The 25797-nt window shown below is 38.4% G+C and overlaps 1 protein-coding gene across 1 annotated transcript; it reads left to right on the forward strand.

Moving 5' to 3' along the window:
* The first annotated feature begins 18544 nt into the window (after window positions 1-18544).
* Window positions 18545-24415, forward strand: LOC122427576 (lysozyme C-1/C-2). The gene is made up of 4 exons (XM_043447146.1): window positions 18545-18709; window positions 19919-20083; window positions 22397-22472; window positions 23860-24415. The coding sequence occupies exons 1-4, from the start codon at window positions 18574-18576 to the stop codon at window positions 23924-23926; spliced, it is 444 nt and encodes a 147-aa protein (XP_043303081.1). The 5' UTR covers window positions 18545-18573; the 3' UTR covers window positions 23927-24415.
* The last annotated feature ends 1382 nt before the right edge of the window (window positions 24416-25797 follow it).

Here is a 25797-nt window from a genome sequence, read left to right on the forward strand (position 1 = left end):
TACCTTGTCTGTCTTTGTTTAGAGCTATTTAGTATCTCTGAAGAATGCATACATATATATTTGGGAAAAAATGATATTTAATATTTGCAACATCTTTATCTATACCCAAACAGATGGATGGATATTGCTGGAGAAAAATCTATGAGCATGCTGACAGTTCTTATAATTTTTTTTGGCTGAGCTGATCAGCTTGTGGGATCTTAGTTCCCCAACCAGGGATTGAATCCACACCTTCAACAGTGAAAGATCAAAGTCCTAATCACAAGATTGCCAGGGAATTCCCTTCAGTTTTAATTTATAAACATAAACCTCAAATGGGCACTCAAGACTGTCTGGTGTTCTTAGTCACTTCTCTGCAATCCTGTGTTGATGTTGGCACTCTCCAAAATGACTGTCACTATTTACTTGTCTCTTTTCAAATTCCCAGCACACACGCCAATTACTAGCCTTCCACACTCTGCTTTCAGTAGATGACCTGGCTTCTCACATTACACTGACAGAACAGAAGCAACTCAGACAAAATTCTCCCTTCCTCACCACCATATCAGAGCTCACGTCTCTCCCTGGGCCCACCCTCCCTCTCTTCCCCTTTATCACTGGGATGAAGGACCTCTGTTCCCACAAATGGCAGTGTCTCCACATGCAGTCTTCATCACAGCCCTCTCACCACTCCAGTTTAGGCTGAGTGTTTCCTGATCCTGAGTTTCTCCCTCTTTGCTGGATCACCCCCATCACTGTATGAATGGCTCTGGTATCTTCCATCTTAGAAAGAACTCTCCATGGACTCTATATAACCCTCCAACTGCAACATCATTTTTGACTCCCTTGTTTACGGCAACACTTCTGGGATGACATGTCTATATTCACCCACTCCACCTCCTCACCTCCCTTTCAGTTTTCATCTAATCTTAATCTGACAGCTGTCCTTACTTAACTGAAAATGGCTCCAACCTGACTCCTTCCAGGATGCCCTGGGGCTGATTCTAGTGATCACCTGATTTCTGTTCATTCTATCCTACTTGATCTCTCAGCAGCATTTGACAGGGTGAACCACTTCCTACATCTAGAAAATTTTTTCTTCCTCAGCTTCTCCTCCTTTACATCCTGTGTCATTGATAGTTTCTTCTTAGCTCTTCTTGACTGCCTGTTTCTCTGCTGTTTACTTTTAACTGTGGGAGTGCCCCAAGACTCAAGCCTGTAACCATTTGATAGACGTGTTTTATTCATTGATCTGTCTCTTCTTGCGGAAATATAACTTTCAAAAGAATAGAGTCCTTCCCCTTTTTCTAGACATTGAAATAATCTCAATTTCCCCCCAAATTTGCAAGTACTGTATAGCCTTTTATGTTTTCTGAACAGTTTGAGAATATACTGCCAACATGATGTGCAGTGGCTCTGAATTCATCAGTGTATAATTCCTACATAACCCCAAAACATCATCCAAACCAGGAAGTGAACACTGACAAGTTAGGACCACCTAATCATCAGATCCTATGCAATTTCATCAACTGTCCCATTAGTCCTTCTTAATTAAAATGTCTAATTCTGATTCACGTGTGATATTTGTTTGTCCTGTTTTTCAGTTTCCAGCAATCTAGATCACTCTTCACCTCTTCCTTGACTTTTATGGCTTTAACCCTTTTGAAGACTTCAACCAACTGTGGTGTAAAATAGTCTTAAGATTTTCCTGATATTCTCTGGGTTGGATTAGTTATGCATCTTTGGCAGGGATACCATAGAAGTAATGCTGTGCGCATCTTGCTGCACCCTTTCAGGTGACATTCAGTTTTGAAATGTTCTATTACTGATGATGTTCTCATTAGTCATTTGATTAAGGCGATGCCTGCAAGTCACCTCTGTTGTGAGGTATTTGGGAGAGGGTGAGGTACTTTGAGAATTTTTTTTCCTTATCAAAATGTCAATTTACATTTTTACTTATTATATCAGTATGGACTCCCAGCTTCCTACATTACTCCAATTATTAAGTATCATAATCCATGGCTATCATTTATTTTGAGGTTCACATTGTCCCTGATTTGGCCATGAGAGCCTCTGTAAGATCGCTTCTATGTCACTTTGACTTGTCCCCATCATTCTTTGGGTACTTTTTTGTTTCCTGATGTAAGATGTTCTAATGCTCACCTTCTTCTTTTCCTATTTCAGCCTGGAATCAGTGATTTCTCTCATGAACCCATATTTTAAAAAACAGCTATAGGCAGTGTAGTCACTGTTCCCAGGCTCCATCAATGGTCAGAGCTAGAGGATATAGGTATTTACATTATTTTTATCTATTTAAATTGAATTCATATAGTATCTCCAATATCAATCTCACACCACAAGGTCAATTCTAAGTTTTTCCTTTTGCAGGTTGGTAACTCCCTTGTATGACAGAGAGAAACTGGGCACACGTGGTCCTTAATATCCTTAAGGTGCACTGTGAGCACATGCACATATTTTATCTATTTGCCTGTTTGTAACCATTCTCCCAACACTGGTGCACCGTGGAGTTGATGCTGTCCGCTTAGGCTTTGATACCCTTCACTGTGTCACCCCTCCTTCCACATCCGGACACCTTTTCACACTGTTACATCTCTGACACACCATCTGGGCTGCTGTCCTTGCAGGAAATAGGGCAGAACCCCTTTACCCGTGTTTACACCCATATCCCAACTACCTGGCACTGTGCCTATAACATGATGAACAATAAATATCGGTTGATTTAAAGAATCTCTGAAATTATTTGGCATATTCCCCCACCCAGGGAATTCTGAGAGTTTTCTTACTTTACAGTCCCACATGATTCCAGCACAGCAGCTTCTGGAGTTTCAAGGGCCAGGTTTCAAGTCTATGTGACCAGCCTTGGGAGGACAGCTTGGAGGGGTCCAAGATTCTGGGACCATTTTGATGTGAATCAACAGGAAAGAATATGGGTTTATTCATATAAGGATATCCAAAGGTGTATGGAGAATGAGTCAAGGTCGGGGAGAGAGACTTGAAGAGTGACAGCTCAGATGCAGAGACAGGATATGTCTAAGAAGCACCAGGACTGACCCGTAACAATGGCTGCCTGAGGGAGCAACCAGAGAATAGCACCAGTTGGCCTAAGAGGGAAAGCAATGCTTACGGCCGATCTTCCTTGTTTTTTTTTATGTCATATCTTACTTATAACTGCTATTTTAATATAATCAGGTTCCCAAACCAAAAATTGACCCTTATTCTGAGAATGAAGTAACAATCAATATCAAGGTTTCCTCATTTCTAGTTCAGTTCAGTTCAGTCATTCAGTCGTGTCTGACTCTTTGCAACCCCATGAACCACAGCACACCAGACCTCCCTGTCCATCACCAACTCACAGAGTTCACCCAAACCCATGTCCACTGAGTTGGTGTTGCCATCCAACCATCTCATCCTCTGTCCTCCCCTTCTCCTCCTGCCCCCAATCCCTCCCAGCGTCAGGGTCTTTTCCAATGCGTCAGCTCTTCACATCAGGTGGCCAAAGTGTTGGAGTTTCAGCTTCAGCATCAGTTCTTCCAATGAATATTCATGACTGATTTCCTTTAGGATGGACTGGTTGGATGTCCTTGCAGTCCAAGGGACTCTCAAGAGTCTTCTCCAACACCGCAGTTCAAAAGCATCAATTCTTCGGCGTTCAGCTTTCTTCACAGTCCAACTCTCACATCCATACATGACCACTGGAAAAACCATAGCCTTGACTAGACAGACCTTTGTTGGTAAAGTAATGTCTCTGCTTTTCAATATGCTGTCTAGTTTGGTCATAACTTTCCTTCCAAGGAGTAAGTGCCTTTTAATTTCATGGCTGCAATCACCATCTGCAGTGATTTTGAAGCCCAGAAAAATAAAGTCAGCCACTGTTTCCCCATCTATTTGCCATGAAGTTATGGAACTGGATGCCATGATCTTAGTTTCCTGAATGTTGAACTTCAAGCCAACTTTTTCACTCTCCTCTTTCACCTTCATCAAAAGGCTCTTTAGTTCTTCACTTTCTGCCATAAGGGTGGTGTCATCTGCATATCTGAGGTTATTGATATTTCTCCTGGCAACCTTGATTCCAGCCTGTGCTTCCTCCAACCCAGTGTTTCTCATGATGTACTCTGCATATAAGTTAAATAAGCAGGGTGACAATATACAGCCTTGACATGCTCCTTTTCCTATCTGGAACCAGTCTGTTGTTCCACGTCCAGTTCTAACTGTTGCTTCCTGACCTGCATACAGATTTCTCAAGAGGCAGGTCAGGTGGTCTGGTATTCCCATCTCTTTCAGAATTTTTCACAGTTTATTGTGATCCACACAGTCAAAGGCTTTGGCATAGTCAATAAAGCAGAAATCGATGTTTTTCTGGTATTCTCTTGCTTTTTCGATGATCCAGCATTTAAAAGAAACTCATTTCCAATGTTGCTTAGTTTCACCTCAGGATAGGATTTGAAATGCAGAGTGATATTCCAGATGGTAACTGAGCTCTTCCAGTAGCACTAATTATAACTGAGCCCTGAGTACATCTCTTGCACTTATAGTTAGCAAACTTATTTTAAAAATATTTTCTGAGAAGTTGCTAAAGGGAATTATGAAAAGTTATAATCATGAGTAATTAATGTCATTCACAGATACAGTTTTTAGTCATATGCATGTCTATTATGCAAATTATATCTTAAATCATTTTTTAAAAAGTGTTGTTTTTTAGTCACTAAGTCATATCTAACTCTTTGTGACTCCACGGACTGAAGCTAACCCAATTTTATAAATATAATATAAGTATTATATTATATTAAATAAAAATATGAGTTTTGAAATAAAACAGCAGCAACAACAGTAACAAACAGACACCTGAATCCAGTATTTACAGAGGGGAGAGGTTGGTTAGGAGAGAAATAGCTGATGTATGGCAGACACCATCAGAATATTGTAAAGTAATTATTCTCCATTTAAATATACAATTAAATTAAAAAAAAAAAAAAGAAACGAGGCACTGGAAGCTTCATTCACTAAGAATTTTTCTTTTTTTTGGCAATGCTTCGTTGCTTGTCAGATCTTAGTTACCTGACCAGGGACCCAGAGCAGTGGAAGCACGAAGTCCCAATCACTGGGCTGCCAGACAATTCCCACACCAAGAATTTCTAATCATATACCATAGTTACTCATGTTGTTTCTCAGGAATCCTTAATGCTGCCTTTCCCCCTCCCTATATCTATTTCTAGAAATAGAATGGAATCTTTAAAAATTGGAATTTCTCTATATTGTTGTAAATTTTAGAGAAGTCACACTGTGATATGAAGCTTCACTTTTCTAAGTTAGGACCTTATAGCTCCAGTCCAGATGCTTTTTTTTAAGATGAAAGTTCACAGGATGCAGCTTTCCACCAGACATATGGACTTGGGATTTCAAGCACAACATATTAAAAATTTGGACTTATCATATCCATGCTAGCCTCCTCTAAGTTTATTCACTGTCCAGTATTCCCCGTAACTGCCTGCAGCAACTCCCAAATCAAGCTTGCTTTCCCCCCTCTATGTTGTACTTCTCCATCCAAGCAATCAAAAAATTCTCCTGGTTCTGATTCTTTGATATCTGTCTTATCTGTCCTCTTTTCTCTGTACATCCTGCCTGCTTCTATCTTGGTCTTTCATTATTTCTCTTGTAGATTGTAACAGCAGTTTCTCAAAGAATTATTTGCAGCCCACAGTCCTCCTAAGAGACCATGAATTGAACAAAATACTAAAGATTTTTTGCCCACTTTATGACTGATGATGCACAATTCTATATATTTTCATTTGTATGTAAAACAAAGGATTAGTTATCAATAACCAATTAAGTGAGTTATTAAAGATTGCCAATATTTTGTATTAATAAAATAAAATTAGCACATTAATAGGATTTACTGATTAAAATATATCCCACAAAGAAGTCTGGCTAAATATAATGTTATTATACATCAATAGTTGAAATTACCCTTATTTTCAGAATAGAAGCCTTCATATCAGTGTCATGGTTTTAAGTCCCTGCTTTTTTGCTTTTTAACTATAATTTCCCATAAATGTAGCTTTCATCATAGTGCTTTAGGTTTATAGATACCCTTAAAGACATATATGCATTTTTATTCAAATACTAGCCATTCACAGCCCTAATGATAGAGTAAATGTATATATAATCCTATTAAGCCTTGGTTTACACAAAATGACATTTCATCCTATGACTCAGTAATTTTTTTCTCAGGAAAGCAGCAGCAGTAGGGTGAAATATCTTATGGGGTCATTTCTTCCCCCTGAAAAGTAGACTACAATCAAAGAGTCTGAAGATCATGGTCTTTATTACCATCTTGGCTTTAACTTCTGCCTTCCTTCTCCAAACACATACACACACTTCACTCTGGACAACCAAGAAGAGATCTTTTCTGCACACAAAATAGAATTGTTTCATATCTCTTGCTCAGAATATTTCAGTTTCAACATTACCTTCAACAATGATTATTAGCATATTTCATATGCTTTTCCCTTTAAGAATAAGTGAAAAAAATTAAAGTTTCTAACTTTCTTCAGAGGAAAATGTACATATACACATACACACAATATAATCTTATACAACTCAAGAGGTTTTACAAGACCCCTGAAGCCCATCCACAGATCTTCTAGGAATCCCTCACCCAGCCTATACAATTTGCAAATTGAGTCTCCTTTGAATAGTATAAAAGATCTTTTGCCTACCTAACCAAACTCTTAACTTCCTCTCCCCACTTCAAAAGGAATTTTCAGAACATATTATATTCTCGCTTATACCTCTTTTTTAAAATAAACTTTTAATTTTAGAATAGTTTGAGATTTACATTAAAGTTGCTATGATAGTGTATATTGTTTCTGTATGCACCAAACCCACTCTCTCCTATTATTAACATTTTACATCAGTATAGTACATTTGTTACAATTAATGAAAAAATGTGGTGGTTTAGTCGCTAAGTTATGTCTGACCCTTGTGACCCCATGGTCTGTAGCCCACCAGGTTCCTTTATCCCTGAGATTTCCCAAGAAAGAATACTGGAGTGGATTGCCATTTCCTTCTCCAGGGGATATTCCTGAGCCAGGGACTGAACCCTGGTCTCCTGCAGGCAATCTCTTGCATTGCAGGCAGATTCTTTACTGACTGAGCCACCAGGGCAGCCCCAATGAACCAATATCAGAATGTTATTACTAAATAAAGTTCATACTTTTTTCAGATTTCCTTAGGTTTTATGAAACTACCTTTTCCAAGATCCTCTCCAGATCGCCACATTACATTTAGTTGCTGTGTTCTTCTGGCTCCTCTTAGCTCTAACAGTCTCTCAGACTTCCCTTGTTTTTTGATGACCATGACAGTTTTGAGGGACACTGATCAGATATTTTGTCAAACGATGCTTACCTGGGATTTGTCTGATGTTTTTTTCTCATGATTAGTCAAGGATTGTGTGCTTGGAGAAGGAAGATCACAGATGTCATTTTCATCACATGGTATCTAGGATACCGCCTATCAAAATAACTTATTACTGTTGATATTAACTTGGATCCACTGCTGAAGTAGTATTTGTCAGGTTTCTCTGCTGTAAAATTACTCCTTTATCCTGCTTTCCATATTGTATCCTTGGGAAGGAATTCACTATGCACAGCCCATACTAAAGAGTGGGGAGTTGGACTCTACTTCTCCTTGAGGGCAGAGTATCCTTGTACGTTTCTTGGAATACTTTTGCATGGGAGATTTGTCCGTTCTCCTTTCCCTTTGTTTTTAAAATTGTTTTACCTCCATCAAAATGATGAAATAACAAAACACTCCCCAAATTTCTATGACTAAAGACACAGTTTACTTCTTGTTGATGTCACGATGTCCATCGTGGTTCCACATGTGGCTCTGCTCCACACAGTCACTCAGGCACTCAAGCTGACAAGACGTTTTACCGACAGGTAACTATACCTTCTGACACATACAACTTCATCAGTTGCCAAGGTCGGTAGAGAGCACTGGAGTGTTTTCACTAGCAATTAAATGTTCTCACTTCAGAAGTGACCTGTATCATTTCTACCTATAGCTCATTGGCCAGAATTACATAGTTCTCCCTAAATTCAAGGGAATAGGGAAGTATAATCCTCCCCTGTGCCTGGAAGGAGAGAGAACCAGACCTGGAAGGTTCCTACCACAAATCTGCTACCCCAACTATCCACCTAACAAAATCCTATTCTTCCTCCAGTTCTCATTCATCTTAAATGCTGTGAAGCCTTCACTGCTCTTCCGCACAGATTTCAGATCCCCCTCCTTGCTCCATCAGTCCTTTGAACAGACCAGCAGTAAACAACTATTGTGAGTGAGTGACTGAGTGTTAGTCGCCCAATCGTGTCTGAGTCTTTGCAACCCCATGGTCTGTAGCCCACCAGACTCCACAGTCCATGGGATTATCCCAGTAAGAATACTGGCGTGGGTTACCATTGTAATTGTTGGTTTGCAGAGAAAAACAATTATGCCTTTTCACCTTGGTATCCTCAGCTTTAATACAGTACCTCTTACCTAGAAAATATTCAATCAACTTCTATTATTTATCAAATTAATAACTGGAGGAAATCCTAAATTCATAATCAAACGTTACATAGGAACTTTTTCCCTAATAAAATTATTCATGCATAACTTCTTGACAATTGAAGTATAAAATTGTTTTCCTTTACTAACTTTAACGTTGAATCATACCTTCAAAGATTTTACATATATTAGCCTGAGTAATCCTGTATCTCAAACATATGGTCTTCTTTCTAATTTATTTCAGAGACCTGAGTTAACTCTTTATTTTAAAAATGATTCTGTCTTGAAAATTTTAGGTTTGTTGGTGCGCTTAATTGCTTGGTCATGTCTGACTCTTTGCAATCCCATGGACTGTAGCCCACCAGGCTCTTCTCGTCCATGGAATTTTTCAGCAAGAATATCAGAGTGGGTTGCCATTTTCCTCGTCCAAGAGATCTACCAGACCCAGGGATTGAACCCAAGGTCTCTTGCATTAACAGGCAGATCCTTTACCAATAGCACCATCTGAGAAGACCCCAAAGTAAATGGTCTTATTCCTAATTTCTTTCAGAAATCTGAGTTAACTTTATCTAAAAAGTGATTCTGTCTTTGAAATTCTAGGTTATCTTTTGTAATTGCTTTCTCATGTTGGAGAAGCACATCCTTCTGTAGTTTATGTGCTATGTGCATGCTGAGTCACTCAATCATGTCTGACTCTTTGCGACCCTGTGAACTATAGCCTGCCAGACTCCTCTGTCCAAGGGATTCTCCAAGCCAGAATACTGGATTGGGTTGCCATGCCCTCCTCCAGGGGGATCTTCCCAACCCAGGGATCGAACCAAGGTCTCCCACTTTGCAGGCAGATTCTTTACCATCTGAGCCACTAGGGAAGCTGTGGAAGCCGTGGCTGTAGTTTGTGGCTGATATTTATTTGTAAGCTTGCATTACTGCCCTCCATCATTTGTAATATCAAAACACTATTTTAACACAGGTGGTCAAGAGAGGAGTGTAACACCTTAATTGTAGGTGGAGCATATTTATATACAGGGAATTTACCAATTTTTTGAATATCTACACTATACATATGAGTGTCCTTCTTTCTGAGAAAGCAGAGGAGAAGCCTTAAAGGAGCATAAAACCTCAAGTAGCTCATCATGATGAATATAAGGACATGACAGCAAACCTCAGGATGGACAATAAAGTCATAGGTGACATGTGATTGACATACGTGTGTTACAAAGGCTGAATTCTCTGAGTTCAAAGTTGGCATGCTCTGGATGAAGAGTGGGTTGGAGGGAAGAGAAACTGGAGGGAAGAAGACTGCTTAGAAAGCCAAGTCAGTGGTCCCGTCATGAAATTCAGATCCTAACCAGATTTGAAATGCTGACTACGCAGAGGATATTTGACTTGCAGTGGACTGAACTTTTACATGAAGAAGATATTTTAAGTGCATTCACTCGGCCGTGTCGAACTTTTTGTGACCCCATGGTTTGCAGCCCTTCAGGCTTGTCTGTCCATGGAATTCTCCAGGCAAGAATACTCGAGTGGGTTGCCATTTCCTTCTCTAGATTTCTATATTTAGGCTTATTTTATTCCCATTATTTTTCAGAGAAATTAGTAGTAATGCATGTATGTATAAGTGAGTTTGTGTAAACTTTCCTATTAGAAGATAGTATACTTATGAGGAAACATAAAAGCACTTTAACTTCCTAGATGTTGAAACATCCACTCATTTTTTTTTAAGCAGGTTTAAATTTACCATTTTATATTCACATGATATTTCTGATTTACTAAATTGCTCCTTAACCGAAAATCCTTTTGGGGTGGGAGGGAAGCTCAAGAGGGAGGGGATGTATTTAAACTTATAGCTGATTTACATTGTTATACAGCAGAAACCAATACAATATTGTTAAGCAATTATCATCCAATTAAAAATAAATCTTAAAATAGAAAATCTTATTGAATCAGTAGTCAAGGAAACTACTTTCCAAAATAAATCTGCAAGGCACTGATACTAGCCCTCACCAGCTTTGGGGCCAAATCATGTTAGACTCTGTGAAAATGGTGCCATGTTTGCAAGTTCATCTTCTATTTGACTGAGTTGGAAACAGACCACTCCTATGCCAGCAACCAGCTACCTCACAGAGGTATGATATTGGCTTGAGTTGAGGGGTTGGAGTGAGAAAATGAATTTTAAAAAAATCTTAAACAACTTGGAGTGTTTCATCTTCAATTCAATGTGTACAGATAAATTGTTGTTAATAAGTTGAGGTAGGATTGCTACCATTGTAAAACTATGGTTTTTCCAGTAGTCATGTATGGATGTGAGAGTTGGGCTATAAAGAAAGCTGAGCACCGAAGAATTGATGCTTTTGAACTGTGGTGTTGGAGAAGACTCTTGAGAGTCCCTTGGACTGCAAGGAGATCCAACCAGTCAATCTTAAAAGAAATCAATCCTGAATATTCATTGGAAGGACTGATGCTGGAGCTGAAACTCTAATACTTTGGCCACCTGATGTGAAGAACTGACTCATTGGAAAAGACCCTGATGCTGGGAGGGATTGGGGGTAGGAGGAGAAGGGGACGACAGAGGGTGGGATGGCTGGATGGCATCACCGACTCGATGGACATGAGTTTGAGTAAACTTCAGGAGTTGGTGATGGACAGGGAGGCCTGGTATGCTGCGATTCATGGGGTTGCAGAGTCGGACATGACTGAGCGACTGAACTGAACTGAACTAAACTGAACTGAACTGAAGGGTAGCAATAAAAGGTTTGTTTGTCGAGAGAGGGAAAAAATACAATCCAAGTACATGACCTTATTTGCAACCATTTCTTCTCTCCTACCCCAACATTTTGTGATGTTACTAGAGCTAAATTACAGATTGAAGCCATAGCTTTCTAGCTCAAGAAAGAAATTGAATGACTATGCAGCTGCACAAATAAAAAGATCAAACCTAATCTTAAATTAAAAAGTAATGCTTAACAGAGAAATAAAATCAGAATTCTCTTCTGGAAAGAGGAAATTAAAATGGGAACATTTCGTTCTCTATGTAAACAAGATTATGCTTTATCACTTGTTTGAAAAACAATTTTTCAGTGATGAATGCCCAATTGTTATGTAAATTGAGAAAGAACCTGACCTGTATCGGAAGGGAAATATTTGCTCATAATGTGAAAAGGAGAAGTGAGATCCAGCCTAAGTTCTAATTGTATTGACCATGAACCTTTAAAGATAACAGAAATAATAGTACAAAGATAGTATGCACAAAGAGATCAAGCTTTCCTCAGTTTATCAGTTGTGCACACTTTAAGAATTTTGCTATTTAAACAGTCTCTAATTGTTCTGTGGCATTCCTGGTGTGGGATCAATCTCTTAAAGAAAAATCACACTTTAAAAATAAATACATAAAATGAGTTTGCACAACTGTATCATGAACTAAACATGGTAGATAAAGAAGTTACAGTATGTTAGGGGGTGAGAATTGCATAGCGATAGAATTCCTTCCCTTTCACTTCAACTTCAAAGTAATGTGGTAAACTGAAAAGACATTGAGATGATCTGAATCTAAATCGCAGCTCTACCACTATCTATGTCTTTGGGCAGGTGACTTTTCTTCTCTGGGACACATATATTTTAATTTGTAAAATGGACATAATACTTACATTTAAGACGCTTATATGAATTATGTTGTTCTTCATTCAATAAGTCTTGTATTCTCTGTGGCCCCTAGGACTATGGGACACTAGGCTCCTCTGTCCTCCACTATATCCCAGAGTTTTTTCAGATTAATTCCATTCAGTGGTAATACTATCTAACCATCTCATCCTCCACCACCCCTTTCTCCTTTTGCCTTCAATCTTTCCCAGCATCAGGGTCTTTCCCAGTGAATCAGCTCTTTGTATCAAGTAGCCAAAGTATTGGAGCTTCAACTGCAGCATCAGTCCTTCCAATGAATATTCAGGTTTGATTTCCTTTAGAATTGACTGGTTTGATCTTCTTTCAGTCCAAGGGACTCTCAAAGAGTCTTCTCCAACACCATAATTAAAAAGCTTCTGTTCTTCAGCGCTCAGTCTTCGTTATGATCTGATTTTCACATCCGTACATGACTGCTGGAAAAACCATAGCTTTGACTAGACAGATCTCTGTCAGCAAAGTAATGTCTCTGCTTTTGAATACACTGTCTAGGTTTGTCACAGCTTTCCTTCCAAGGAGCAAGCGTCTTTTAATTTCATGGCTGCACTCTCCGTCCACAGTGATTTTGGAGCCCAAGAAAATAAAATATCTCACTCTTTCCACTTTTCCTTCTTCTATTTGCCATGAATGGGATCAGATGCCATGATCTTAGTTCTTTAAATGTTGAGTTTTAAATCAGCTTTTTCACTCTCCTCTCTCACCTTCATCAAGAGGCTCTTTAGTTCCTCTTTGCTTTCTGCCATTAGGGTGGTGTCATGTGCCTATCTGAGATTATTGATATTTCTCCCGGCAATCTTTATTCTAGCTTCTGCTTCATCCAGCCCAGCATTTCTCATGATGTACTCTGCATAAAATTTAAATAAGCAGGGTGACAATATACAGCCTTGTACTCCTTTCCCAATTTTGAACTGGTCAGTAATTTGTGTATTAATTCATTACCCAAAGTCTTAGCCAGAATTGTCAAACACCTTTCAACTGGTTCACACATTCCAGGCCATCTTTAAGTTTTTCCCAAGGGAATTCACAGGGACTTTTCTCCCTTCATCTCAATAATTTACCTTCTTATCTCTCCTGTATTAGAACCCTGTGCATAGAACCCCCATATTATAACTTATTGCTCTTTTTACTTTTTATGTGTTCATTTCATGGCCGAGCAGGGTGACTTGCAGGATCTTAGTTCTCCAACCAAGGATTGAATTTGGGCCCTGGCAGTGAAAGCACCAATTCCTAACAAATAGATGACCAGAAAATTCCCAGGAATACATCATTTTGGAATTTCTAGAGCCATATGCCTTTTTAATGTACATCTTTTTAAAGTGGCAAAAAGAGCATGTTATTAACAGGCCCAGATATCTTTATTTCTTTAATATGAAGTTAAAAGCAGATAATCTTAAATGAATGTTTGGCAATAATGCTCAGTATTTTCTCTTTTCTGGAAAAGATCTACATATCCAATGAATATTCATCTTAAATTTAAGGTTACAAAAAGATTTTGAAAGCTATTTTAAAGTAGATATATTTTATAAAATATAATGATGGTTGCAAAATTCATTTATAAACCTTTTTCCCACTTAGTAGTAGTAGTAATAGTAGTGGTTAGTCACTCAGTCGTGTCCAACTCTTTGCAACCCCATGAACTGTAGTCCACCAGGCTCCTCTGTCCATGGGATTCTCCAGGCAAGAATAATGGAGTGGGTTTCCATTTCCTTCTTCAGGGGATCTGCCCAACCCAGGGATCAAACCTGCATTGCACGCAGATTCTTTACCGTCTGAGCCACCAGGGAAGACCCTTTTGCCCACTTATATCCATTTAATTCATGTGTTCTTAACAACTATGCTTGAGTTGCCATGAAACTTTCATGACATATTAAAACTTAACCATCATTTTGAGTTACTTTTCTTACTGAAAAACCAGGCAAGTAGCAAAAATCACAGAAGAAAAGAAACTTAAAATTTACACATGGCTTTTTTCTCTATCAGATTGACATATATCAAGAAAATCATTTTTATTGCAAACTCAGTTCTTAGATTGAATTTATAATTTTATCATCTCAAGCATCTAGGAGAGATAACATAAATTTATTTGACAAAGTTGATTCATTTTATTTTTTAAAAAATATTTACTTAGTTATTTGGCTGCTTAGTTATTTACTTTGTTATTTGGCTTAGTTATAGGTCTTAGTTGTGGCATGCAGGATCTCTATTTGCTGTATGTGGAATCTAGTTCCTAGATCAGGGACTGAACTTGGGCACCTGGCATTGGAGCTTAGAATTTTAGCCACGGGACCATTAGGAAAATCTCAAACTAGTCTTAACTTATACAACTGCTTCTATTTTTTTTAAGCCAATTAAATAGAGCACAAGTTTTTAGGAATATTATCCAGAGGGAGAGAAATATCACATATATATAACATACAAACATAGATATACATAGACATATAGATAGATGCAAACATAGCTTTCATTTCAACATTTTAGTCACATTTCAGGTATAGTAGTACAAAACTCAATAGCTTATAAAAGAACAGTTGGATCTAAATGGTGTTTCTGGCAGATGGAACAAGTTTTCCACTCAGATGGCTGACGTCTTTTACCAAGATTTGTGGAAAAAACTATTAAGATTTTCACTTGTCTTTAAAAGATAATCTTACGGAGGCTATCAACAAAATCTGGATCAAGGGAGCTTATGAAAATATGAAATAACTGTTTTTCAAATCTCTCTTTTTCCAGTCTCATGCTTGCTTCAGGCAACAATTTTCTCTTTGCATGTTTACATTTCAAAGATATGGTAAGGTCAGTATTTCCAAAGTACTGAGAAAGAATTGTAGGGTTTAATCTAAGAAGGAACTCAGGGGCATATTTGCCTATTATCAGAAATCTAAGCCTATTCCTATAACATTTTTCTTTTCTTTTATAATAGGATAGTTCAATGATATTTTAAGTTTCTTTTTATTTTTTTGGTAGTGCAATCCAGACTGTAGGACAGTCTGGACATGGTGGGATCCTGCTACAGAGTAACAGACAATACATCAAGACTTCCTGTGCATTTTCTGAAACTTTGTCAAAACTGTTTCCTGGCTATCAATATTTATGTAAATTTTAAACCTCCTTGAGTGATGTCTGCAGGTTTTGACATTTATTCTCTGATCTTCTTCTTTTAATCTTGTTAACAAAGTGTTTTGTTTTGCTTTGTTTTCTCAAGTAATCAAGGTATTTTTCTATAGCTATCTTTGTCTTTCTTTTTCTTTTCTTTTCAATAGGATCTTACCATAGGTAAAAATAGGACCTTTGTTTAAAATGCAAGCTCTCTTAAAATCTTTTTTAGATATAAAAGTTCAGATCTTCAATATACCTCTTTCAACTGTGACTCCAAACCAGTGAGTCTTTTTGTGGCTTAAAACCAATATTAGGGTGGCTCAGATATGGTAAAGCGTCTGCAATATAGGAGACCCGGGTTCGATCCCTGGGTTGGGAAGATCCCCTGGAGAAGGAAATGGCAACCCACTCCAGTACTCTTGCCTGGAAAATTCCATGGATGAAGGAGCCTTTTGGGCTACAGTCCATGGGGTTGCAAAGAATTGGACACAACTGAATGACTTCACTATGGACATGAAAGGTGTCCTCTAAGAAATGTAGCCCTCTCAAGATGCAGAACCTCTCCAGAGAAAGACTAAGAAACAAAGACCTTCCTTGTCTCAGGTGACAAAGAAAGCTCTATCTTCGACAAAGTGGGACACCTTAAATAACTGACTTCCTAACCTATGCTACCAGGAAGTGATACTGGGATGAAAGTTTTTCCTTCCCAAACCAGACAATGAAAGTAGAGGCTATAAAGTCCCCTTATAGAACTGCCATATGACCCAGTAATCCCACTTCTGGGCATACACACCGAGGAAATCAGATCTGAAAGAGACACGTGCACCCCAATGTTCATCACAGCACTGTTTACAATAGCCAGGACATGGAAGCAACCTAGATGCCCATCAGCAGACGAATGGATAAGGAAGCTGTGGTACATATACACCATGGAATATTACTCAGCCGTTGAAAAGAATTCATTTGAATCAGTTCTAATGAGATGGATGAAACTGGAGCCCATTATACAGAGTGAAGTAAGCCAAAAAGATAAAGAACATTACAGCATACTAACACATATATATGGAATTTAGAAAGATGGTAACGATAACCCTATATGCAAAACAGAAAAAGAGACACAGAACTACAGAACAGACTTTTGAACTCTGTGGGAGAAGGTGAGGGTGGGATGTTTCAAAAGAACAGCATGTATATTATCTTTGGTGAAACAGATCACCAGCCCAGGTGGGATGCATGAGACAAGTGCTCGGGCCTGGTGCACTGGGAAGACCCAGAGGGATCGGGTAGAGAGGGAGGTGGGAGGGGGGATCAGGATGGGGAACACATGTAAATCCATGGCTGATTCATATCAATGTATGACAAAACCCACTGAAATGTTGTAAAGTAATTAGCCTCCAACTAATAAAAATAAATGGGTAAAAAAAAAAAAGTCCCCTTATGAACTGCGATCCTTTATTAAGACAAACTCCCCTGAGAGCCAGCATGTTTGGACAAAGTGAATGTTGCCTGTCACTTCATGTCTTCAGCTCCTAGCTGGCTGGCTAGCTGCTGATGCAAGCCTGACAGACAACCTGTGTTCCCAAGCAGCAGAAAACAGAGGGAATATTCTCACTGGTTACAAAACCAAAGTCTCAGGATATATAAAGCAAAACAATTGGAGATTCTCATCTGATGATTTTTCATCATTATGACAAATGAAAGGGACAAAGGAAAACATGACTCCTTCTGGGAAGCTAAGGATCAATAACCATAGGTGTTGATTACCAAAACCATGTTCACAAGAGTCACAATTCAAGATCTATTTTCACAAACGTTTTTCTCCTGCCACTGTGAGTTTGGAAAGGGAGGAACAAGGAGAAATATTTATCCTCCTCTGTTGACTGTGCACTACAGGCAGAGAGCTGGGAGACCGACTTGGTGAGAATTCTTACCTTCTGCTGGGCTGTTGTCAGCTATCCCGTATCTCAACTGCAGTCTCCAGGGAGAGTGGAGTGCTCTGGGTTTTCACTGTCCCATCTACAATACTAGAAACTGTACAGGAGGAAATACGTGTTTCGTTTTACTCTTTTCGGTTTTTGGCTGGAGCTCTGTAATAAAATACAGATTAACAAGAGAAAAGGAAACAAGGATACTAACATGTACATCTCATGTATACTTATGAGAAATGGCGGGGATAAACAACTCAAAGAGGTGGCTGGAATTTGGACTTATAGACCATCTTAACCAAGAACAGTATATAATTAGAGGAGCGACTACAGATAGGAAGAGAGTAGTAGCCTTCCAAGTGTATCAAATTTTGGGGTGATAAATACATTCGAAACTAATGGCAGATAGTAACTAGTACTAATGTTTGTTCTGTAGAGTCCTCTGGGGCTGTATTGGGGCTGATAAGTGTTCAGGGTTGTTGGTGACTAATTTATGCACAAATTTACGTCCTGCTTTCTGGAAAATAAGGGGAGGACAGAGAACTTGTCTTTGATCTGCTCTTTCTCCATTGCCTTCAGCTCAAAATAATATTTGTGTCAAAGTGGAAGATTTTGGAGTGACATATTCTGTTAATCTTCTGTAGGTTTTACTATAAAGTTCCCTTGCTTTACAATGACCCTTTATGCTCTAATATGGAAATGTGACGTAAGGCTTTGTTAGAAAGGAGTTAGGAACGTTGTTCACATGAGGCTTACTAATCATAGTAAAACACTGATTTATAAATTAAGAATTTACAATAGACACCAAAAGAGTGAGTATAGGAATCTGTGATCAGCATGGTGATCTATACCAATCAGAACAACAGGCAGTGAGTCATGTTCTTTGTGAAAAGTGTATATAAAATAATTTTAAGTGAAAAAGATAAAGACAATATGCAAAACACCTCAATGTAAATGAATGGGAGCTCATTTTCAGTTGAGTAAAATGTTCATTCAGGTTTTTTTCCTTTATACTTGTTCAACTCCATAATAAAATAAGAGGAAGTTCCTCTTTTGGCAATAATGCTAACTCCAGCTCTTCCTGAGAAATGTCTTTAAGCAATGTCATTTCATTATTTTCTGCAGATTAATTCGTACAATATCAGAATATATCTCTTCAAGGATAAGAAGGAAAGCTTTACAAGTATGTGGACCAATGAACTCCTTCTGTTTTCCACATGTCTCAGAGGGCGGAGCCACCAAACCAGTGAGATAAGAGGGGAGTGAAAAGATGTTAAATAGCAAGCCCAGCTCACCCTGGTCAGTCTGGACGTCTGGCTTCTCAGTCAACATGAAGACTCTTATTACTCTGGGGCTTCTCTTCCTTTCTGTCACTGTCCACGGCAAGGTCTTTGAGAGATGTGAGCTTGCCAGAACACTGAAGGAACTTGGACTGGATGGCTATAAGGGAGTCAGCCTGGCAAACTGTAAGTTAACTCTTCTTTCTCCTTCCAAACAGTTAACCAGGTGTGGAACTAACAGTATGAATAATAAGCAAGGGACTTTGAGTGAATGGGCTTTTTCTTTGTTGGAGGGTTAGTACACTTACCATGGTTAAAAACATCAACTTGCTCCTTTAGAATCAGATGTACCAGGTGAAGGATTGAAGAATGGGAGGGTAAAATTCTATAACATTCGAAACACACCAGATCCCCCTGTACTCCTCCAGTGCTGCTAAATTTGCCAGCTGGCCCTTGTAGGCTGATGATAAACTGTTTCAACACCTGGGATATCTCTTTCAAGCCCTTGGTGTCTGACTCTAGCCATTTCCAGTCTGCAAGCCTGAGTAAGGCAGTATTTTTCTCATTTTTATACCTCTACCAAGATGCTGGGCTTTTAACAACAATGCTTTTTCAAAAAATTACATTGAATTCACAAAACAAGAACAAGGACAGTAGGAACCTATTTCCCTTCAGTCAATATCCATATAAGGATCCCTGAAATGCAGCAAGAAATGACATTTTATTATTTTCACTCAAGTTGATTATTTTTCATTTTCCTCCTCAGAATTCAAGATGTGCATTAAGTAAAAATTACTCTGTATTTTAGTCCATTTTTGTCAAGGTCACCACTGTATTTTTCAAATTGAACTCAGACATTTCCCCTCTATAACTATTTTTGAAAGAATTAGCAAATGGCTAGATGGATAGATGCATGATATAGTCTTTCCTATTTTATGATTCTTGTTGTCCAGATTCTAATTTGATACCCAAATCCACCTTTAGATATGCTAAAATATTTTCTTTCTCCCAGAAACATATTTTTCCTAATAAAAAGCATTATTCCAATAGTATATACATCTACTGATAAAGACCAAACCCATTCAACAAACCTGTGGATTTTTCTGTTCTATGGTCAATCTTACCTGAGGGATGGGAGCAGGGGAAGAGCTATTTTAATATTTTTTAAAATTCGTTATCTTGTTTTGTTAGTATTACCAAATGATTTGCTAATAGAAGAAATCTCTTAAGGACCCTTTAACATGAAAGTGTTAAAATATTTTGCAAGGAAAATATTTCTTTATGTTAATACTTATAAAAGTCATTAGTAAAATATTGTTATTTAAAAGAACTGATTTGTCTATGAAGTATAAGTCATGTTCTGTTGTTTTTCAACTAAAAACACATTTTTTTCAGGGTTGTGTTTGACCAAATGGGAAAGCAGTTATAACACAAAAGCTACAAACTACAATCCTGGCAGTGAAAGCACTGACTATGGGATATTTCAGATCAACAGCAAATGGTGGTGTGATGATGGCAAAACCCCCAACGCAGTTGATGGCTGCCATGTGGCCTGCAGCGGTAAGACAAGATGATGTTGAGTGATGGCTCAGGGCCCATCTGGTTGTACCTGTAAGATCAGAGATTCAGTGCAAATGAACATGTCTTAAGGCTTCCCTGGTGTCTCAGATGGTAAAAAAATCTGCTTACAGTGAGGGAGACCTGGGTTTGATCCCTGTTCGGGGAGAATTCCATGGACAGAGGAGCCTGGCTGGCTTCAGTCCATGTTGTCTCAGAGAGTCTGATACGACTCAGCAATTAACACTTTCACTCATCATGAAAGTTTGCTTTTGCTAACATACAAGAGTTTCTTGAATGACCTAGCGCTTTAGTATAACTGAACTTGTTGATATTTTGTAAAGAAGAATGCCATTCCTCTTATCTTCTTTGGGAAGGTTTAGGGATAATTAGGTTGTGTGTGTGTGTTTTTATTTAATATACCCTCCTTTATTGGAAAACAAAGGATTACTAGTTAACCAAAGGAGAGGAATACCTGTGGTTCCTTTCAAAAAACTGTTTTTACTTTTTATGATGATATGTTTTAAATATATGGAAAATTAGAAAAATGACTATATCACCCATCAATATTGTCATTATTTACTTTACCAGTTATTCACAATTGTCACATTTACTTCTTCTATGTATATAAACTGTATATATGTATGTATGTGTGTGTGTTTTGGCTGAGTGATTTAAAGTGAGTTTGAAACTCTAAGTTCTTGAGCTTGCAACTCCAAAAAATACAGTTCGTATTTAAATACTGTCATTGTGACAAGTTAATTTACAGATTTGCTTAACTGGGCTGAAATAAATGTTCTGTTGAGTTCCTTTTAAAGTAGAGATTACATGCAATGTTTAGTGTATAAAATATTGGTGAACTGATACAAAATTTATATTGTTAATTTTTTATATATTAAAATTCCTAACAGAGAAATTATTCTAAGGATATTCTTTTGTATCAAGTTACTTTACTTTAAGAAGTATTTTGCATTATATAATAATCTGGGGTCACTGAATAAAAATTCTCACTATCCAGAGATTTATGACAAGTGGTAAGTCTTGGTATCCACATCTTTCAGAATATACATCATTCACATGCTGCTGCTGCTGCTAAGTCGCTTCAGTCGTGTCCGACTCTGTGCGACGCCACAGACGGCAGCCCACCAGGCTCCCCCATCCCTGGGATTCTCCAGGCAAGAATACTGGAGTGGGTTGTCATTTCCTTCTCCAATGCATGAAAGTGAAAAGTGAAAGTGAAGTCGCTCAGTCCTGTCCGACTCCTAGCGACCCCATAGACGGCAGCCCACCAGGCTCCTCCGTCCATGGGATTTTCCAGGCAGGCGTACTGGAGTGGGGTGCATGTACATGAGTGTAGAACTATATTATGCATATTTGTACCCACATACAAAGATGTAGGCAATGTATGTCAGCAAAAATGAAATTATACTAAACTTACTGCTTTATAATATGCTGTTTATTACACAAAATTATTTTATCAACAAATACCAATCTTTATTATATTTCAAGATGAATAAATTCCACTAAATAAATGTTCTATAATTTGTCAATCTAAATCACATTGATAAGCACTTAGGCTGTATTTTCCCCTGTTATTAATTGATATGAAACATCTGTATACACATCTTTGGGTGCATCTCTTATTCTTTCTTTAGAATAAACTTCCAGTAATAGAATTGCTGAGCCAAAAAATGCTGGACCCGTTTCCCCTTGCTTGTTTTCATTTTGTTTCGGTAGCTCAGCTGGTGAAGAATCCACCTACACTTCAGGAGACCCTGGTTTGATTCCTGGGTCGAGAAGTTCCCCTGGAGAAGGGATAGGCTACTCACTCCAGTATTCTTGGCCTTCCCTGGTGGCTCAGATGGTAAAGAATCTGCCCACAATGCAGGTGACCTGGGTTCGATCCCTGGGTTGGGAAGATCCCCTGGAGGAAGGCATGGCAGCCCACTGCCGTATCCTTGCCTGGAGAATCCCCATGGACAGAGGAGCCTGGTGGGCTACAGTCCTTGGGGTCACAAAGTGTTGGACACGAATTAGCGACTAAGCACAGCACAGTAAAAAGAGAATCTTCTATCACATTAATTAATAATTCCAGAGCTCCCAATGACTTTGGTAAATGAGAAACAAAATGCTTTAATTTCATGCCAAATAGGATAGAATGAAGAAAAAATTTTCCCCCAACATTCACAACAAGGACTCTTAAAAAATAATTTTAGTTGTACTTTCCTTAGCTTAAGAAAATAAAGCCTGCAGAACCCAAACTTAAAATGAAATCTCTAGGAATGTTGTTTTCATTTCTCACCATCTGCTTTTCAGAATTAATGGAAAATAACATCGATAAAGCTGTGACGTGTGCAAAGCAGATTGTCCGCGAGCAAGGCATTACAGCATGGTATGTTGGTTTTTGTTTTTTTTTTCTGCTTCCAATTCTATTGAGATATAATTGATGCCTAGCACTGTAGAAGCCTACGGTGTACGGTATAAGAGTTTGACTTACATACATAATGAAATTATTATCACAGTCAGTTTAGTGATCAACCATTATGTCATATGGTTACAAAAACAAAGAAATAGAAGGAAAAAAAATGTGTGTGTGATGAAGTCTTAGGCTATACTCTCTTATATATATGAATATATGTATACTCTCATATATATATATGAATTTTATGTATGAATATGTATATTCATATAAATGAATTCACTAAATTCATTTATATGAATTTTCATATATTTCTTATTCCATACATAGAGCAGTGTTGATTGTATTTATCACATTGTACATTACATTTTTAGTATTCATCTTATACCTAAAAGTGTGTAGTACCTTTAGTTGCCTTTATCCGCTTTGCCACCCCTCACCTCAACCACAACCTGCTCCTCTGGTAACCACATATCTGACTTCTTTTTCTATGAGTTTGAGTGTATGTTTATTTGTGTTTGAAGTGTAATGTACCTACAACACTGTTAATTTCTATTACAGACTATGGTTTGTGTTAAGCATTAGAAAGGAGAGCTGGGGGTTTTCCTGGTGGTCCAGTTGATAAGACTTTGTGCTTCTAAGGCAGGGGGTGTTGGACAGGAAACCAACGACATGCCATCAGGTGTGGCCAAAAAACTGAGACGGTGAGGAGAACTGGGGGTTTTTTGGTAGCACCTCGGGGCACCCGGAATTTTAGCTCCCCTCTCCCCCACCAAGAATCGAACCTTGTCCACAAATTTGGAGGGGCAAAGTCTTAACAACTGGACCACCAGGGAAGTCCCAGGTGAGAGGTGCTCTACCCTACTCTTATGAGAGAAGCGAAGGAATATTTCCAAAGAACAAAGTATGCTACTGAGAACTGAAAAATTGCAGTTTTAAATTAATGCTAAACAATGTACTACACAGGAACAGTTTAACTCACTCAGAATCTTATTCTTTTACTCGTCAATTTATTTTAGGGGATTCTAGAGTTTTTAAGATTCTACACACTCTACCTTGTCATATCTTGAAATTATTTTTGGAGTTAAGTAAATATGGAATGCACTCTGCATTTGTGTTGCGAACAACACAGGACTCGACATTTGTGTCCAGCACTCTGTGCTCTAGTGAAGGTTTGGGGGAGACGTGAAGTCCTTGGTATACATAGTTCCAGTTAACAGATGGCAATTCTTGGATTTGCCTATAGCTTGTATTTCATGTATTGATGAACTATTTTGTTCTCCCAAAGGATTTGAAGTATCTACGTGACAATGAAGCTATGTTTTAGCCCTATTACCATTTGTTTCATCTTTCTCTACAGGGTGGCCTGGAAAAGTCATTGTCGAGACCATGACGTTAGCAGTTATGTTGAGGGTTGCTCCCTGTAACTGTGGAGTGATCGTTCTTCAGCTCATTTTGTCTCTTTTTTATGTTAAGGAAGTAATAGTTGAATGAAAGCTTATATCACCATTCCTTCAAGCAAACAATGGTTTTGCAGAAGCAGGAGCATATGGTCTTCTAAGAGGCTTAATGTTTATCTAATGTGTTAATTGTTTGATATTAGGCCTATAATATTTTTCAGTTTGCTAATAAAACTAATGCTGGTGAATATTTGTCTAAACTCTTAATTATCAAATATATCTCCAGTACATTCAGTTCTTAATTAAAGCAAGATCATTTATACATCTTGCTGATCATGAAGGAATATAAAGAGGGATTAGATGAACTGTTGTTTTTTCTTAATTTCATTAGCATTATGACAAATTCAGAGACAGATGAGTCTGCAACTATTGGAAAAACTGCTAGTTAACCACAGATATGAAATGACACATACTGTAAAAATACAAACATTTTCATTAAAAACTTTGCAATTCAAACCTTGTCTTTGTTTGTTTAGAGTCTTTTAGTGTCTCTGAAGAAATATCTATGTATATATTTTGAAAAAAATGACACTGAGCATTTCCAACATCCTCACCTATACCCAGACAGATATGCTGGATGAAAACCATAAGCATGGTGAAAGATCTTACTTCACTTTTTAAATTTTTTGGCTAAGCTGCACAGCTTGTAAGACCTTAGTTCTCCAACTAGGGACTGAACCCTCGCCCTCAACAGTGAAAGCAGGGAGTCCTAACTACCAGACTACCAGGGAATTCCCCTCAGTTTAAATTCATAACCACCAATCTCAAATGGGCCCTCAAGACTACCTGGTCATCTTAGTCACTTCTTAGTCACAACTCTTCAAAATGCCTGTCATTATTTACTTCTCTCATTTCAAAGTCCCAGCACACACGCCAACCACTGGTCTTCCACGCTCTCAGATCTCAGTAGATGACCTGGCCTCACATTACCCTGGCAGAACAGAAGTACCTCATACAAATTCTCCCCTCCTCGCCACCATAACCGAGCTCATGTCTTTCTCTGGGTCCATCCTCCCTTCTTTCTCCTTTATCACTGGGATAAACAGCCTATGCTTTTGCCAACTGCAGTGTCTCAACAGGTGGTATTCATCACAGCCCTCTCACTACCCCAGTTTAGGCTAAGTTTTTCCTGCATTCTGAGTTTTTCCTCTTCACTGGATCATCCCAATCACTGTATTAACTGCCCTGGTAACATTCTAGAGCTCTTGGTGTACTCCACATAATCCTCAAAGTAAAATATTATTCTCTGCTCCCTTTAACAGCAACACTTCTGGGATGAGATGTCTGTAATCATCCACTTCATGTCCTCACCTCCTTTTGCCTTTCAACTCTTCTTAACATGACTGCTACCTCACTTAGCAGAAATCTGCTCCAACCTGACTACATTCATGATGTCTTGGGGCCAGTTCTAGTGATCAGCTGTTTTCTGTTCATCCTACTTGATCTCTCAGCAGCATTTGACAGAGTGAACCACTTGCTACTTCCAGAAAAGTTTTTTCTTCCTCGGCTTCTCCTCCTTAACATCCTGACTCAGTGATGGCTCCTTCTCAACTCTTCATGGCTGGCTGATCTCTGCTGTTTGATTTTTAACTGTGGCTGTGCCCCAGGACTCAAGCCTATAACAGCATCTGATAGACCTGTTTTACTTATTCATTTATTTGTTTCTTCTTGTGCAAGTGTAACTTTCAAAAGAATAGAGTGTTTCCCGCTTTTTCAGGAGACTGAAATATCTCAACCTTTCCCAAAATTTGCAAGCACAGGACAGCCTTTTAAGTTTTCTGAACAGTTTGAGAATACACTGCCAATACAGTGCCCAGTTGCTCTGGAATCCATCCATG

The sequence above is a fragment of the Cervus canadensis genome, chromosome 25 (assembly GCF_019320065.1).
Source record: "Cervus canadensis isolate Bull #8, Minnesota chromosome 25, ASM1932006v1, whole genome shotgun sequence".
In the NCBI taxonomy this organism is placed as follows: Eukaryota; Metazoa; Chordata; class Mammalia; order Artiodactyla; family Cervidae; genus Cervus; species Cervus canadensis.